The 14579-nt window shown below is 57.3% G+C and overlaps 1 protein-coding gene across 1 annotated transcript in view; it reads left to right on the forward strand.

The window, feature by feature from the left end:
* Nucleotides 1-14579, forward strand: part of LOC142905313 (uncharacterized) — a 41096-nt gene that overhangs the window by 14490 nt on the left and 12027 nt on the right. Inside the window, exons 6-9 of the mRNA XM_076056746.1 lie at nucleotides 1478-1819; nucleotides 3764-3850; nucleotides 4764-4856; nucleotides 11995-12441. Coding sequence (XP_075912861.1) covers nucleotides 1478-1819; nucleotides 3764-3850; nucleotides 4764-4856; nucleotides 11995-12441 — 969 coding nt within the window. The remainder of the gene's footprint in view (nucleotides 1-1477; nucleotides 1820-3763; nucleotides 3851-4763; nucleotides 4857-11994; nucleotides 12442-14579) is intronic.

Below are 14579 nucleotides of genomic sequence, written 5' to 3' on the forward strand. Positions count from 1 at the left end.
TAGGTGGGTGGATCGGTGGGTGAGTGAATGGGTGGGTGGGTGAATGAGTGGATGAGTGGGTGGGTGGATGAGTGGGTGAATGTGTGGGTGGATGAGTGAGTGGATGGGTAGGTGAGTGAATGGGTGGGTGGATCAGTGGGTGGATGAGCGAGTGGATGAGTGGGTGGGTGGATGAGTGAGTGGATGAGTGGGTGGATGGGTGGGTGGGTGACTAGGTGGATGGATCGGTGGGTGAGTGAATGGGTGGGTGGATGGGTGGGTGGGTGACTAGGTGGGTGGATGAGTGAGTGCATGAGTGGGTGGATGGGTGACTAGGTGGGTGGATCGGTGGGTGAGTGCATGAGTGGGTGGATGGGTGGGTTGGTGGGTGAATGAGTGGATGAGTGGGTGGGTGGACGAGTGGGTGAATGTGTGGGTGGATGAGTGAGTGGATGGGTAGGTGAGTGAATGGGTGGGTGGATCAGTGGGTGGATGAGCAAGTGGATGAGTGGGTGGGGTGGATGAGTGAGTGGATGAGTGGGTGGATGGGTGGGTGCGTGAATGGGTGCATGAATGAGTGGGTGGATGAGTGAGTGGATGAGTGGGTGGGTGAATGTGTGGATGGATGAGAGAGTGGACGAGTGGGTGGATAGGTGGGTGGGTGAATGGGTGGGTGGATGAGTGAGTGGATGAGTGGGTCGATGGGTGAATGAGTGGGTGGATGGGTGGGTGGGTGGATGAGTGGGTGGATGAGTGGGTGGATGAGTGGGTCGATGGGTGGATGGTTTGGTGGATGGATGGGTGGATGAGTGGATGAGTGGGTGGATGGGTGGGTGAGTGGATGAGTGAGTGGGTGGGTGAATGGGTGGGTGGGTGAAAGGGAGTGTGCAGTGAAACTCGTGGATTGATGATTATACTACTGATGCTGCTGCTGCAGATCATTATGATTCGAGTGATGCTGCTGATGATGATTCTACTACTGATGATGCTGCTGATGATCATTCTACTGATGAAGATTCTACTACTAATGCTGCTGCTGATGATGATTCTACTGATGATGATTCTACTACTGATGCTGCTGCTGATGATGATTCTACTGATGATTATGATGATGATTCTACTACTTATGCTGCTGCTGATGATGATTCTACTGATGATGATTCTACTGCTGTTGCTGCTGCTGATGATGATGATGATTCTGCTGCTGATGATTCTACTGATGATGATTCTACTGATGATGATTCTACTACTTATGCTGCTGATGATGATTCTACTGATGATGATTCTACTGATGATGCTGTTGATGATGATTCTACTGATGATGATTCTACTGATGATGCTGTTTCTACTGATGATGATTCTCCTGATGATGATGATTCTACTGATGATGATTCTACTGATGATGATTCTACTGATGATGATGATGATTCTGCTGACGATGCTGCTGCTGCTGCTGCTGCTGATGATGACGCTGCTTCGCCCACCGCCCCTCCCACAGCCGATCCTGCCACACACGGCCGTTTGTGCCGTGTGCCTGGAGGCCGCTCGCGACTCCGGGGGGCCCGACACGGCGGTGGTGGCGGTGGGCGGCGGTGGTGGCGGTGTCGGTGGTGGCGGTGGTGGTGGCGGTGGTGTCGGTGGTGGTGGCGGTGGTGGTGGCGGTGGTGGCGGTGGTGGTGGCGGTGGTGGCGGTGGTGGTGGCGGTGGTGGAAGTCCCGCGAGAGGAGACGCCGGAGAGGGGGCGGTGGCGGGGCGGACGGCACCCCCACTCGGAGCCCTGGCCAACAGCCTCATGGAGTGCTCCATCTGCAGCGAGATTGTTCACCCAGCTTGCCTGCAGGTGGGTGGGTGGTCGAGTGGGTGCGTGGGTGGTAGTGGGTGGGTGGGTGGGTGGTAGAGTGGGTGGGTGGGTGGTAGAGTGGGTGGGTGGGTGAGTGGGTGGGTGGGTGGGTGCGTGGTAGAGTGGGTGGGTGGTAGAGTGGGTGGGTGGTAGAGTGGGTGGGTGGTAGAGTGGGTGGGTGGGTGGTAGAGTGGGTGGGTGGGTGGTAGAGTGGGTGGGTGGTTGGGTGGGTGGTAGAGTGGGTGGGTGGTTGGGTGGGTGAGTGGATGGGTGGTAAAATGAGTGGGTGAGTGGGTGGTGGAGTGGGTGAGTGGTAGAGTGGGTGGGTGAGGGAAGGAGGTTCTCACCCAAGATTTGACGGTACATGGCCCCGTCCATCGTCCCTTTGATGCAGTGAAGTTGTCCTGTCCCCTTAGCAGAAAAACACCCCCAAAGCATAATGTTTCCACCTCCATGTTTGACGGTGGGGATGGTGTTCTTGGGGTCATAGGCAGCATTGCTCCTCCTCCAAACACGGCGAGTTGAGTTGATGCCAAAGAGCTCCATTTTGGTCTCATCTGACCACAACACTTTCACCCAGTTGTCCTCTGAATCATTCAGATGTTCATTGGCAAACTTCAGACGGGCATGTATATGTGCTTTCTTGAGCAGGGGGACCTTGCGGGTGCTGCAGGATTTCAGTCCTTCACGGCGTAGTGTGTTACCAATTGTTTTCTTGGTGACTATGGTCCCAGTTGCCTTGCGATCATTGACAAGATCCTCCCGTGTAGTTCTGGGCTGATTCCTCACCGTTCTCATGATCATTGCAACTCCACAAGGTGAGATCTTGCATGGAGCCCCAGGCCGAGGGAGATTGACAGTTCTTTTGTGTTTCTTCCATTTGCGAATAATTGCACCAACTGTTGTCACCTTCTCACCAAGCTGCTTGGCAATGGTCTTGTAGCCCATTCCAGCCTTGTGTAGGTCTACAATCTTGTCCCTGACATCCTTGGAGAGCTCTTTGGTCTTGGCCATGGTGGAGAGTTTGGAATCTGATTGATTGATTGATTGCTTCTGTGGACAGGTGTCTTTTATACAGGTAACAAGCTGAGATTAGGAGCACTCCCTTTAAGAGTGTGCTCCTAATCTCAGCTCGTTACGTGTATAAAAGACACCTGGGAGCCAGAAATCTTTCTGATTGAGAGGGGGTCAAATAATTATTTCCCTCATTAAAATGCAAATCAATTTATGACATTTTTGACATGCGTTTTTACGGATTTTTTTGTTGTTATTCTGTCTCTCACTGTTCAAATAAACCTACCATTATAACTATAGACTGATTATTTCTTCGTCAGTGGGAAAACGTACAAAATCAGCAGGGGATCAAACACTTTTTGCCCTCGCTGTACATTATAACACAGCTAACATTGTGATTCATTAGCAGACATTGACATGAATTAGCGTGCATTGTGATCCATTGACATGACCTGTGTGTGCCCCAATGCCCCTTGTTGCCCATGCCCCTCCTCCTGCCCATCCCCTTCCTGCCCATGCTCCTATCCCCAATGCCCTTCCTGGCCATGCCCTTCCTGCCCATGCTCCTGTCCCCAATGCCCTTCCTGGCCATGCCCTTCCTGGCCATGCTCCTATCCCCAATGCCCTTCCTGGCCATGCCCTTCCTCCCATGCTCCTACTTGCCCATGCTCCTATCCCCAATGCCCTTCCTGGCCATGCCCTTCCTGCCCATGCTCCTATCCCCAATGCCCTTCCTGGCCATGCCCTTCCTCCCATGCTCCTACTTGCCCATGCTCCTATCCCCAATGCCCTTCCTGGCCATGCCCTTCCTGCCCATGCTCCTATCCCCAATGCCCTTCCTGGCCATGCCCTTCCTGCCCATGCTCCTATCCCCAATGCCCCTCCTGGCCATGCCCTTCCTGCCCATGCCCTTGGTGTGCCGTGTTGCAGGTGGGGGCGGCAGAGGGGGTGGTGAACGTGGAGCTGCCCAACTGCTGGGAATGCCCCAAGTGCAACCACCAGGGCAAGACCGGCAAGGTGGGGTGCATTGTGGGTAACCACCGGGTGTGTGTGTCTGTGAGTATCTGTGTGAGTGTGTGTGTCTGTGTGTGTCTGTGAGTATCTGTGTGAGTGGGCTTAACCAGGCTGGATTGTGTGAGGAGCTCACAAATCCTTGAAAGATCTGGGCAAGGTCCCATCGGTGGGCTCCTCCGGCGGGCAAGGCTGCGATGGCTGGGTCATGTAGCCCGCATGCCCAGCCACCGCATGCCGAAACAGCTTTTGTTCGGCCAGATCGAGGGGGCTAAACGGGCGCGGCACGGGCTAGAGAAGAGATGGAGTGATGTGGTACAGGAGGACGTGGAGCTGAGTGGACTAGCCGATGACCGGTACCAGCGGTGTCAAGATCGGCCTCTGTGGAGGAGGCTCGTGAAGGATGCTACTGGGCAGTTGGAGGCAGTCGCCCTCCAACAACAACGGAGGGTGGAGGAGCGACGCTCACAACAACGAGCGGAGCGCCGGGTGGCTAAAGCACAGCAGGTTGGCACAGTATAGGGGGCACAGGTGGTGCATCAGCCACTCATCTCAGTCATCTCAGTCAGTCGACCCGTGGCACCTGGGTCTGCCCCGTGACCTCCTGCCAGCGGGCGTTCGACACTTCACGTGGCCTCCAGGTGCACATGGCCTGGCACAAGCGTCGTGGTGATGTCACTGCCACTTAGTGGTGAATGGCTGTTGTTGTTGTGTGTGTGTGAGTCTGTGTGTGTGTGTCTGTGTGTACCTATCAGCCTGTGCTGTACACAGGCGTGGTGCTGGCCACCCACCCACCACTCTGTGTGTGTGCCACAGTGGCCTGGAGCCTTCATAGATGCTGCTGCTGCTGCTGCTACTGACAGCCACTTGCCCCTTACAGCGCTGCTAGAGGCTACCAGGGGGATCTTTGTCTTTGCAGAAGAGAGGCCCTGGGTTCAAGTACGCCTCCAATCTGCCTGGGTCACTGCTGCGTGACCGCGACACTGAGACACGCCGGAGATCCGATCCGGAGGTGGCTCACCAACCCCTGGGACCTGGGACATCACACACTGATCACCACCACACACTCACCACCACACACTCACCATCACACTCACACCATCACACTCACCACCACACACTCACCACCACACACTCACCATCACACTCACACCATCACACTCACCACCACACACTCACCATCACACACTGATCACCACCACACACTCACCATCACACTCACACCATCATACTCACCACCACACTCTCACCATCACACACTGATCACCACCACACACTCACCACCACACACTCACCATCACACACTCACCATCACACTCACCATCACTCACCATCACACACTCACCACCACACACTCACCATCACACTCACCATCACACTCACATCACACTCACCACCACACACTCACCATCACACACTGATCACCACACACCATCACACACTCACACCACCACACTCACACCATCACACTCACCACCAAACACTCACCATCACACTCACACCATCACACTCACCACCACACACTCACCACCACACACTTACCACCACACACTCACCATCACACACTCACCACCACACACTCACCATCACACTCACCATCACACTCACATCACACTCACCACCACACACTCACCATCACACACTGATCACCACACACCATCACACACTCACCACCACACTCACACCATCACACTCACCACCAAACACTCACCATCACACTCACACCATCACACTCACCACCACACACTCACCACCACACACTTACCACCACACACTCACCATCACACACTCACCATCACACACTCACCATCACACACTCCACACACTCACCATCACACACTCACCATCACACACTCACACCACACACTCACCATCACACACTGATCACCACATACTCACCATCACACACTCACCACCACACACTCACCATCACACACTCACCATCACACACTCACCATCACACACTCACCATCACACACTCACCATCACACTCACACCATCACACTCACCACCACACACTCACCATCACACACTCACCATCACATACTCCACACACTCACCATCACACACTCACCATCACATACTGATCACCATCACACACTCACCATCACATACTGATCACCATCACACACTCACCATCACATACTCACCACCACACACTCACCACCACACACTCACCACCACACACTCACCACCAAACACTCACCATCACACACTCACCATCACACACTCACCATCACACACTCACCACCACACACTCACCATCACACTCACACCACCACACACTCACCATCACACACTCACCACCACACACTCACCATCACACACTCACCATCACACACTCACCATCACACACTCACCACCACACACTCACCACCACACACTGATCACCACCACATACTCACCACCACATACTCACCACCACACACTCACCACCACACACTCACCACCACACACTCACCATCACACACTGATCACCACACACTCACCATCACACACTCACCATCACACACTCACCACCACACACTCACCACCACACACTCACCATCACACTCTGATCACCACACACTCACCATCACACACTCACCATCACACACTCACCACCACACACTCACCACCACACACTCACCACCACACACTCACCACCACACCCTCACCATCATACACTGATCACCATCACACACTCACCATCACACACCACCACATACTCACCATCACACACTCACCACCACACACTCATCACCAAATACTCACCACCACACTCACCACCACCACACTCACCACCACACTCACCACCACACTCACCACCACACTCACCACCACCACATTCACCACCACACTCACCACCACACTCACCACCACCACCACACTCACCACCACACTCACCACCACACTCACCACCATCACCACCACACTCACCACCACACTCACCACCACTACCACACTCACCACCACACTCACCACCATCACCACACTCACCACCACACTCACCACCACCACCACACTCACCATCACACTCACCACCACACTCACCACCACACTCACCACACTCACCACCACACTCACCACCACACTCACCACCATCACCACACTCATCACCACACTCACCACCACACTCACCACCACCACCACCCTCACACTCACCACACTCAACCACCACCACCACCCTCACCACCACCCTCACCACCACCACCACACTCACCACCACACTCACCACCACACTCACCACCACACTCACCACCACCACACTCACCACCACCACCACACTCACCACCACCACACTTACCACCACACTCACCACCACACTCACCACCACACTCACCACCACACTCACCACCACCACCACACTCACCATCACACTCACCACCACACTCACCACCACCACCACACTCACCACCACCACACTCACCACCACCACCCTCACCACCACCACCCTCACCACCACACTCACCACCACACTCACCACCACCACCACACTCACCACCACACTCACCACCACACTCACCACCACCACACTCACCACCACACTCACCACCACCACACTCACCGCCACACTCACCACCACCACCACACTCACCACCACACTCACCACCACCACCACACTCACTACCGCCACACTCACCACCACCACCACACTCACCACCACCACACTCACCACCACACTCACCACCACACTCACCACCACCCTCACCACCACACTCACCACCACACTCACCACCACCACACTCACCATCACACACTCACCATCACACACTCACCATCACACACTCACCACCACACACTCACCACCACACACTGATCACCACCACATACTCACCACCACATACTCACCACCACACACTCACCACCACACACTCACCACCACACACTCACCATCACACACTGATCACCACACACTCACCATCACACACTCACCATCACACACTCACCACCACACACTCACCACCACACACTCACCACCACACCCTCACCATCATACACTGATCACCATCACACACTCACCATCACACACCACCACATACTCACCATCACACACTCACCACCACACACTCATCACCAAATACTCACCACCACACTCACCACCACCACACTCACCACCACCACACTCACCACCACACTCACCACCACACTCACCACCACCACCACACTCACCACCACACTCACCACCACCACATTCACCACCACACTCACCACCACACTCACCACCACCACCACACTCACCACCACACTCACCACCACACTCACCACCATCACCATAACACTCACCACCACACTCACCACCACTACCACACTCACCACCACACTCACCACCATCACCACACTCACCACCACACTCACCACCACCACCACACTCACCATCACACTCACCACCACACTCACCACCACACTCACCACACTCACCACCACACTCACCACCACACTCACCACCATCACCACACTCATCACCACACTCACCACCACACTCACCACCACCACCACACTCACCACCACACTCACCACCCTCACACTCACCACACTCAACCACCACCACCACCCTCACCACCACCCTCACCACCACCACCACACTCACCACCACACTCACCACCACACTCACCACCACACTCACCACCACCACACTCACCACCACCACCACACTCACCACCACCACACTCACCACCACACTCACCACCACACTCACCACCACACTCACCACCACACTCACCACCACCACCACACTCACCATCACACTCACCACCACACTCACCACCACCACCACACTCACCACCACCACACTCACCACCACCACCCTCACCACCACACTCACCACCACACTCACCACCACCACCACACTCACCACCACACTCACCACCACACTCACCACCACCACACTCACCACCACACTCACCACCACCACACTCACCGCCACACTCACCACCACCACCACACTCACCACCACACTCACCACCACCACCACACTCACTACCGCCACACTCACCACCACCACCACACTCACCACCACCACACTCACCACCACACTCACCACCACACTCACCACCACCCTCACCACCACACTCACCACCACACTCACCACCACCACACTCACCATCACACACTCACCATCACACACTCACCATCACACACTCACCACCACACACTCACCACCACACACTGATCACCACCACATACTCACCACCACATACTCACCACCACACACTCACCACCACACACTCACCACCACACACTCACCATCACACACTGATCACCACACACTCACCATCACACACTCACCATCACACACTCACCACCACACACTCACCACCACACACTCACCACCACACCCTCACCATCATACACTGATCACCATCACACACTCACCATCACACACCACCACATACTCACCATCACACACTCACCACCACACACTCATCACCAAATACTCACCACCACACTCACCACCACCACACTCACCACCACACTCACCACCACACTCACCACCACCACACTCACCACCACACTCACCACCACCACATTCACCACCACACTCACCACCACACTCACCACCACCACCACACTCACCACCACACTCACCACCATCACCATAACACTCACCACCACACTCACCACCACTACCACACTCACCACCACACTCACCACCATCACCACACTCACCACCACACTCACCACCACCACCACACTCACCATCACACTCACCACCACACTCACCACCACACTCACCACACTCACCACCACACTCACCACCACACTCACCACCATCACCACACTCATCACCACACTCACCACCACACTCACCACCACCACCACACTCACCACCACACTCACCACCACACTCACCACACTCACCACCACACTCACCACCACACTCACCACCATCACCACACTCATCACCACACTCACCACCACACTCACCACCACCACCACACTCACCACCACCACCACCCTCACACTCACCACACTCAACCACCACCACCACCCTCACCACCACCCTCACCACCACCACCACACTCACCACCACACTCACCACCACACTCACCACCACACTCACCACCACCACACTCACCACCACCACCACACTCACCACCACCACACTCACCACCACACTCACCACCACACTCACCACCACCCTCACCACCACACTCACCACCACACTCACCACCACACTCACCACCACACTCACCACCACACTCACCACCACCACACTCACCACCACCACCACACTCACCACCACCACACTCACCACCACACTCACCACCACCCTCACCACCACACTCACCACCACACTCACCACCACCACCACACTCACCATCACACTCACCACCACACTCACCACCACCACCACACTCACCACCACCACACTCACCACCACCACCCTCACCACCACACTCACCACCACACTCACCACCACCACCACACTCACCACCACACTCACCACCACACTCACCACCACCACACTCACCACCACACTCACCACCACCACACTCACCGCCACACTCACCACCACCACCACACTCACCACCACACTCACCACCACCACCACACTCACTACCGCCACACTCACCACCACCACCACACTCACCACCACCCTCACCACCACACTCACCACCACACTCACCACCACCACCACACTCACCATCACACTCACCACCACACTCACCACCACCACTACACTCACCACCACCACCCTCACCACCACACTCACCACCACACTCACCACCACCACCACACTCACCACCACACTCACCACCACACTCACCACCACCACACTCACCACCACACTCACCACCACCACACTCACCACCACACTCACCACCACCACCACACTCACCACCACCACACTCACCACCACCACCCTCACCACCACACTCACCACCACACTCACCACCACCACCACACTCACCACCACACTCACCACCACACTCACCACCACCACACTCACCACCACACTCACCACCACCACACTCACCGCCACACTCACCACCACCACCACACTCACCACCACACTCACCACCACCACCACACTCACTACCGCCACACTCACCACCACCACCACACTCACCACCACCCTCACCACCACACTCACCACCACACTCACCACCACCACCACACTCACCATCACACTCACCACCACACTCACCACCACCACCACACTCACCACCACCACCCTCACCACCACACTCACCACCACACTCACCACCACCACCACACTCACCACCACACTCACCACCACACTCACCACCACCACACTCACCACCACACTCACCACCACCACACTCACCACCACACTCACCACCACCACACTCACCACTACCACACTCACCACCACCACACTCACCACCACACTCACCACCACCACACTCACCACCACACTCACCACCACCACACTCACCACCACACTCACCACCACCACACTCACCACCACACTCACCACCACCACACTCACCACCACACTCACCACCACCACACTCACCAACACACTCACCACCACACTCACCATGACACACACCACCACACTCACCACCAAACTCACCACCACCACACTCACCACTACCACACTCACCACCACACTCACCACCACCACACTCACCACCACACTCACCACCACACTCACCACCACCACCACCACACTCACCACCACACTCACCACCACACTCACCACCACATTCACCACCACACTCACCACCACCACACTCACCACCACCACCACACTCACCACCACCACACTCACCACCACCACACTCACCACCACACTCACCACCACCACCACCACCACCACACTCACCACCACACTCACCACCACACTCACAACCACACTCACCACCACATTCACCACCACACTCACCACCACCACACTCACCACCACCACCACACTCACCACCACCACCACCACCACACTCACCACCGCCACACTCACCACCATCACCACACTCACCACCACACTCACCACCACACTCACCACCACACTCACCACCACCATACTCACCACCACACTCACCACCACCACACTCACCACCACACTCACCACCACACTCACCACCACCACACTCACCACCACCACACTCACCACCACCACACTCACCACCACACTCACCACCACCACACTCACCACCGCCACACAGAGTGGACTAATCCCCCGTCCGTTCCGTCCTCGCCAGGACTCCAGCGCTCCCTCCCACGTCCCCGCACGTGAAGCCAAACCCTCGCCGATTCTCCTTCCCCCTCCACCACCACCGCCGCCGCCGCCGCTGCCGCCACTGCCGCCTCCTCCGCCGCCTCCATCACCTCGTCGCCACCACCACCGGAATCTTCCCGTCGGCTCCGCCGAAGAGGAGGAGGAGGAGGGAGCTGACGGGGCGGTGGTGAATCCTCAACGGCCGAGGGGCGGGGTGGAGGTGGCTGGCGGCGACGAGGAGGACGACGACGACGAGGAGGAGGAGGAGGAGGAGGTGGAGGAGGTTGAGGAGGGGGCCGAGGAGGAGGAGGAGGAGGAGGAGGCCGGGGACGCTGGGAGGCCGTCGCGAGACCGGGATAAATCGGGAGGGCCGGGGGCGGCGGCCGACGTCGCTGCTGAGGACGACGAGGCGGACGACGAGGCGGACGAGGTGAGTGGCGAGCGTCCAAAGATTGGGGAACCGCCCGGTCCGGTCGGTGAGCCCCCAACGCCGGTGCCCCGGGGGTGTTGACTGCCTCGCCTGGTGGTGCACAGGAGGTTGTGGGTTCCGTGAGATGTTGACTGCCTCGCCTGGTGGTGCACAGGAGGTCGTGGGTTCCGTGAGATGTTGACTGCCTCGCCTGGTGGTGCACAGGAGGTCGTGGGTTCCGTGAGGTGTTGACTGCCTCGCCTGGTGGTGCACAGGAGGTCGTGGGTTCCGTGAGATGTTGACTGCCTCGCCTGGTGGTGCACAGGAGGTCGTGGGTTCCGTGAGATGTTGACTGCCTCGCCTGGTGGTGCACAGGAGGTCGTGGGTTCCGTGAGATGTTGACTGCCTCGCCTGGTGGTGCACAGGAGGTCGTGGGTTCCGTGAGATGTTGACTGCCTCGCCTGGTGGTGCACAGGAGGTCGTGGGTTCCGTGAGATGTTGACTGCCTCGCCTGGTGGTGCACAGGAGGTCGTGGGTTCCGTGAGATGTTGACTGCCTCGCCTGGTGGTGCACAGGAGGTCGTGGGTTCCGTGAGATGTTGACTGCCTCGCCTGGTGGTGCACAGGAGGTCGTGGGTTCCGTGAGATGTTGACTGCCTCGCCTGGTGGTGCACAGGAGGTCGTGGGTTCCGTGAGATGTTGACTGCCTCGCCTGGTGGTGCACAGGAGGTCGTGGGTTCCGTGAGATGTTGACTGCCTCGCCTGGTGGTGCACAGGAGGTCGTGGGTTCCGTGAGATGTTGACTGCCTCGCCTGGTGGTGCACAGGAGGTCGTGGGTTCCGTGAGATGTTGACTGCCTCGCCTGGTGGTGCACAGGAGGTCGTGGGTTCCGTGAGATGTTGACTGCCTCGCCTGGTGGTGCACAGGAGGTCGTGGGTTCCGTGAGATGTTGACTGCCTCGCCTGGTGGTGCACAGGAGGTCGTGGGTTCCGTGAGATGTTGACTGCCTCGCCTGGTGGTGCACAGGAGGTCGTGGGTTCCGTGAGATGTTGACTGCCTCGCCTGGTGGTGCACAGGAGGTCGTGGGTTCCGTGAGATGTTGACTGCCTCGCCTGGTGGTGCACAGGAGGTCGTGGGTTCCGTGAGATGTTGACTGCCTCGCCTGGTGGTGCACAGGAGGTCGTGGGTTCCGTGAGATGTTGACTGCCTCGCCTGGTGGTGCACAGGAGGTCGTGGGTTCCGTGAGATGTTGACTGCCTCGCCTGGTGGTGCACAGGAGGTCGTGGGTTCCGTGAGATGTTGACTGCCTCGCCTGGTGGTGCACAGGAGGTCGTGGGTTCCGTGAGGTGTTGACTGCCTCGCCTGGTGGTGCACAGGAGGTCGTGGGTTCCGTGAGATGTTGACTGCCTCGCCTGGTGGTGCACAGGAGGTCGTGGGTTCCGTGAGATGTTGACTGCCTCGCCTGGTGGTGCACAGGAGGTCGTGGGTTCCGTGAGATGTTGACTGCCTCGCCTGGTGGTGCACAGGAGGTCGTGGGTTCCGTGAGATGTTGACTGCCTCGCCTGGTGGTGCACAGGAGGTCGTGGGTTCCGTGAGATGTTGACTGCCTCGCCTGGTGGTGCACAGGAGGTCGTGGGTTCCGTGAGATGTTGACTGCCTCGCCTGGTGGTGCACAGGAGGTCGTGGGTTCCGTGAGATGTTGACTGCCTCGCCTGGTGGTGCACAGGAGGTCGTGGGTTCCGTGAGATGTTGACTGCCTCGCCTGGTGCACAGGAGGTCGTGGGTTCCGTGAGATGTTGACTGCCTCGCCTGGTGGTGCACAGGAGGTCGTGGGTTCCGTGAGATGTTGACTGCCTCGCCTGGTGGTGCACAGGAGGTCGTGGGTTCCGTGAGATGTTGACTGCCTCGCCTGGTCTGCAGGAGGTCGTGGGTTCGATCCTGACCTCTGACGATGAAGCCTGCTGCTGTTACTGCTGCTGTATATTTGAAGTCTGCGTGTCTCTCTCATCATCATCATCACGGTGGCTAGGAGATGTTGACTACCTCGCCTGGTGTACAGGAGGTCGTGGGTTCGATCCTGACCTCTGACGATGAAGCCTGCTGCTGCTGCTGTATATTTGGAGTCTGCGTCTCTCTCTCTCTCATCATCATCATCACGGT

The sequence above is a fragment of the Petromyzon marinus genome, chromosome 77, assembly GCF_048934315.1.
Source record: "Petromyzon marinus isolate PM22_M1 ecotype Great Lakes invasive population chromosome 77, UKy_Petmar_22M1.pri1.0, whole genome shotgun sequence".
Taxonomy (NCBI): domain Eukaryota; kingdom Metazoa; phylum Chordata; class Hyperoartia; order Petromyzontiformes; family Petromyzontidae; genus Petromyzon; species Petromyzon marinus.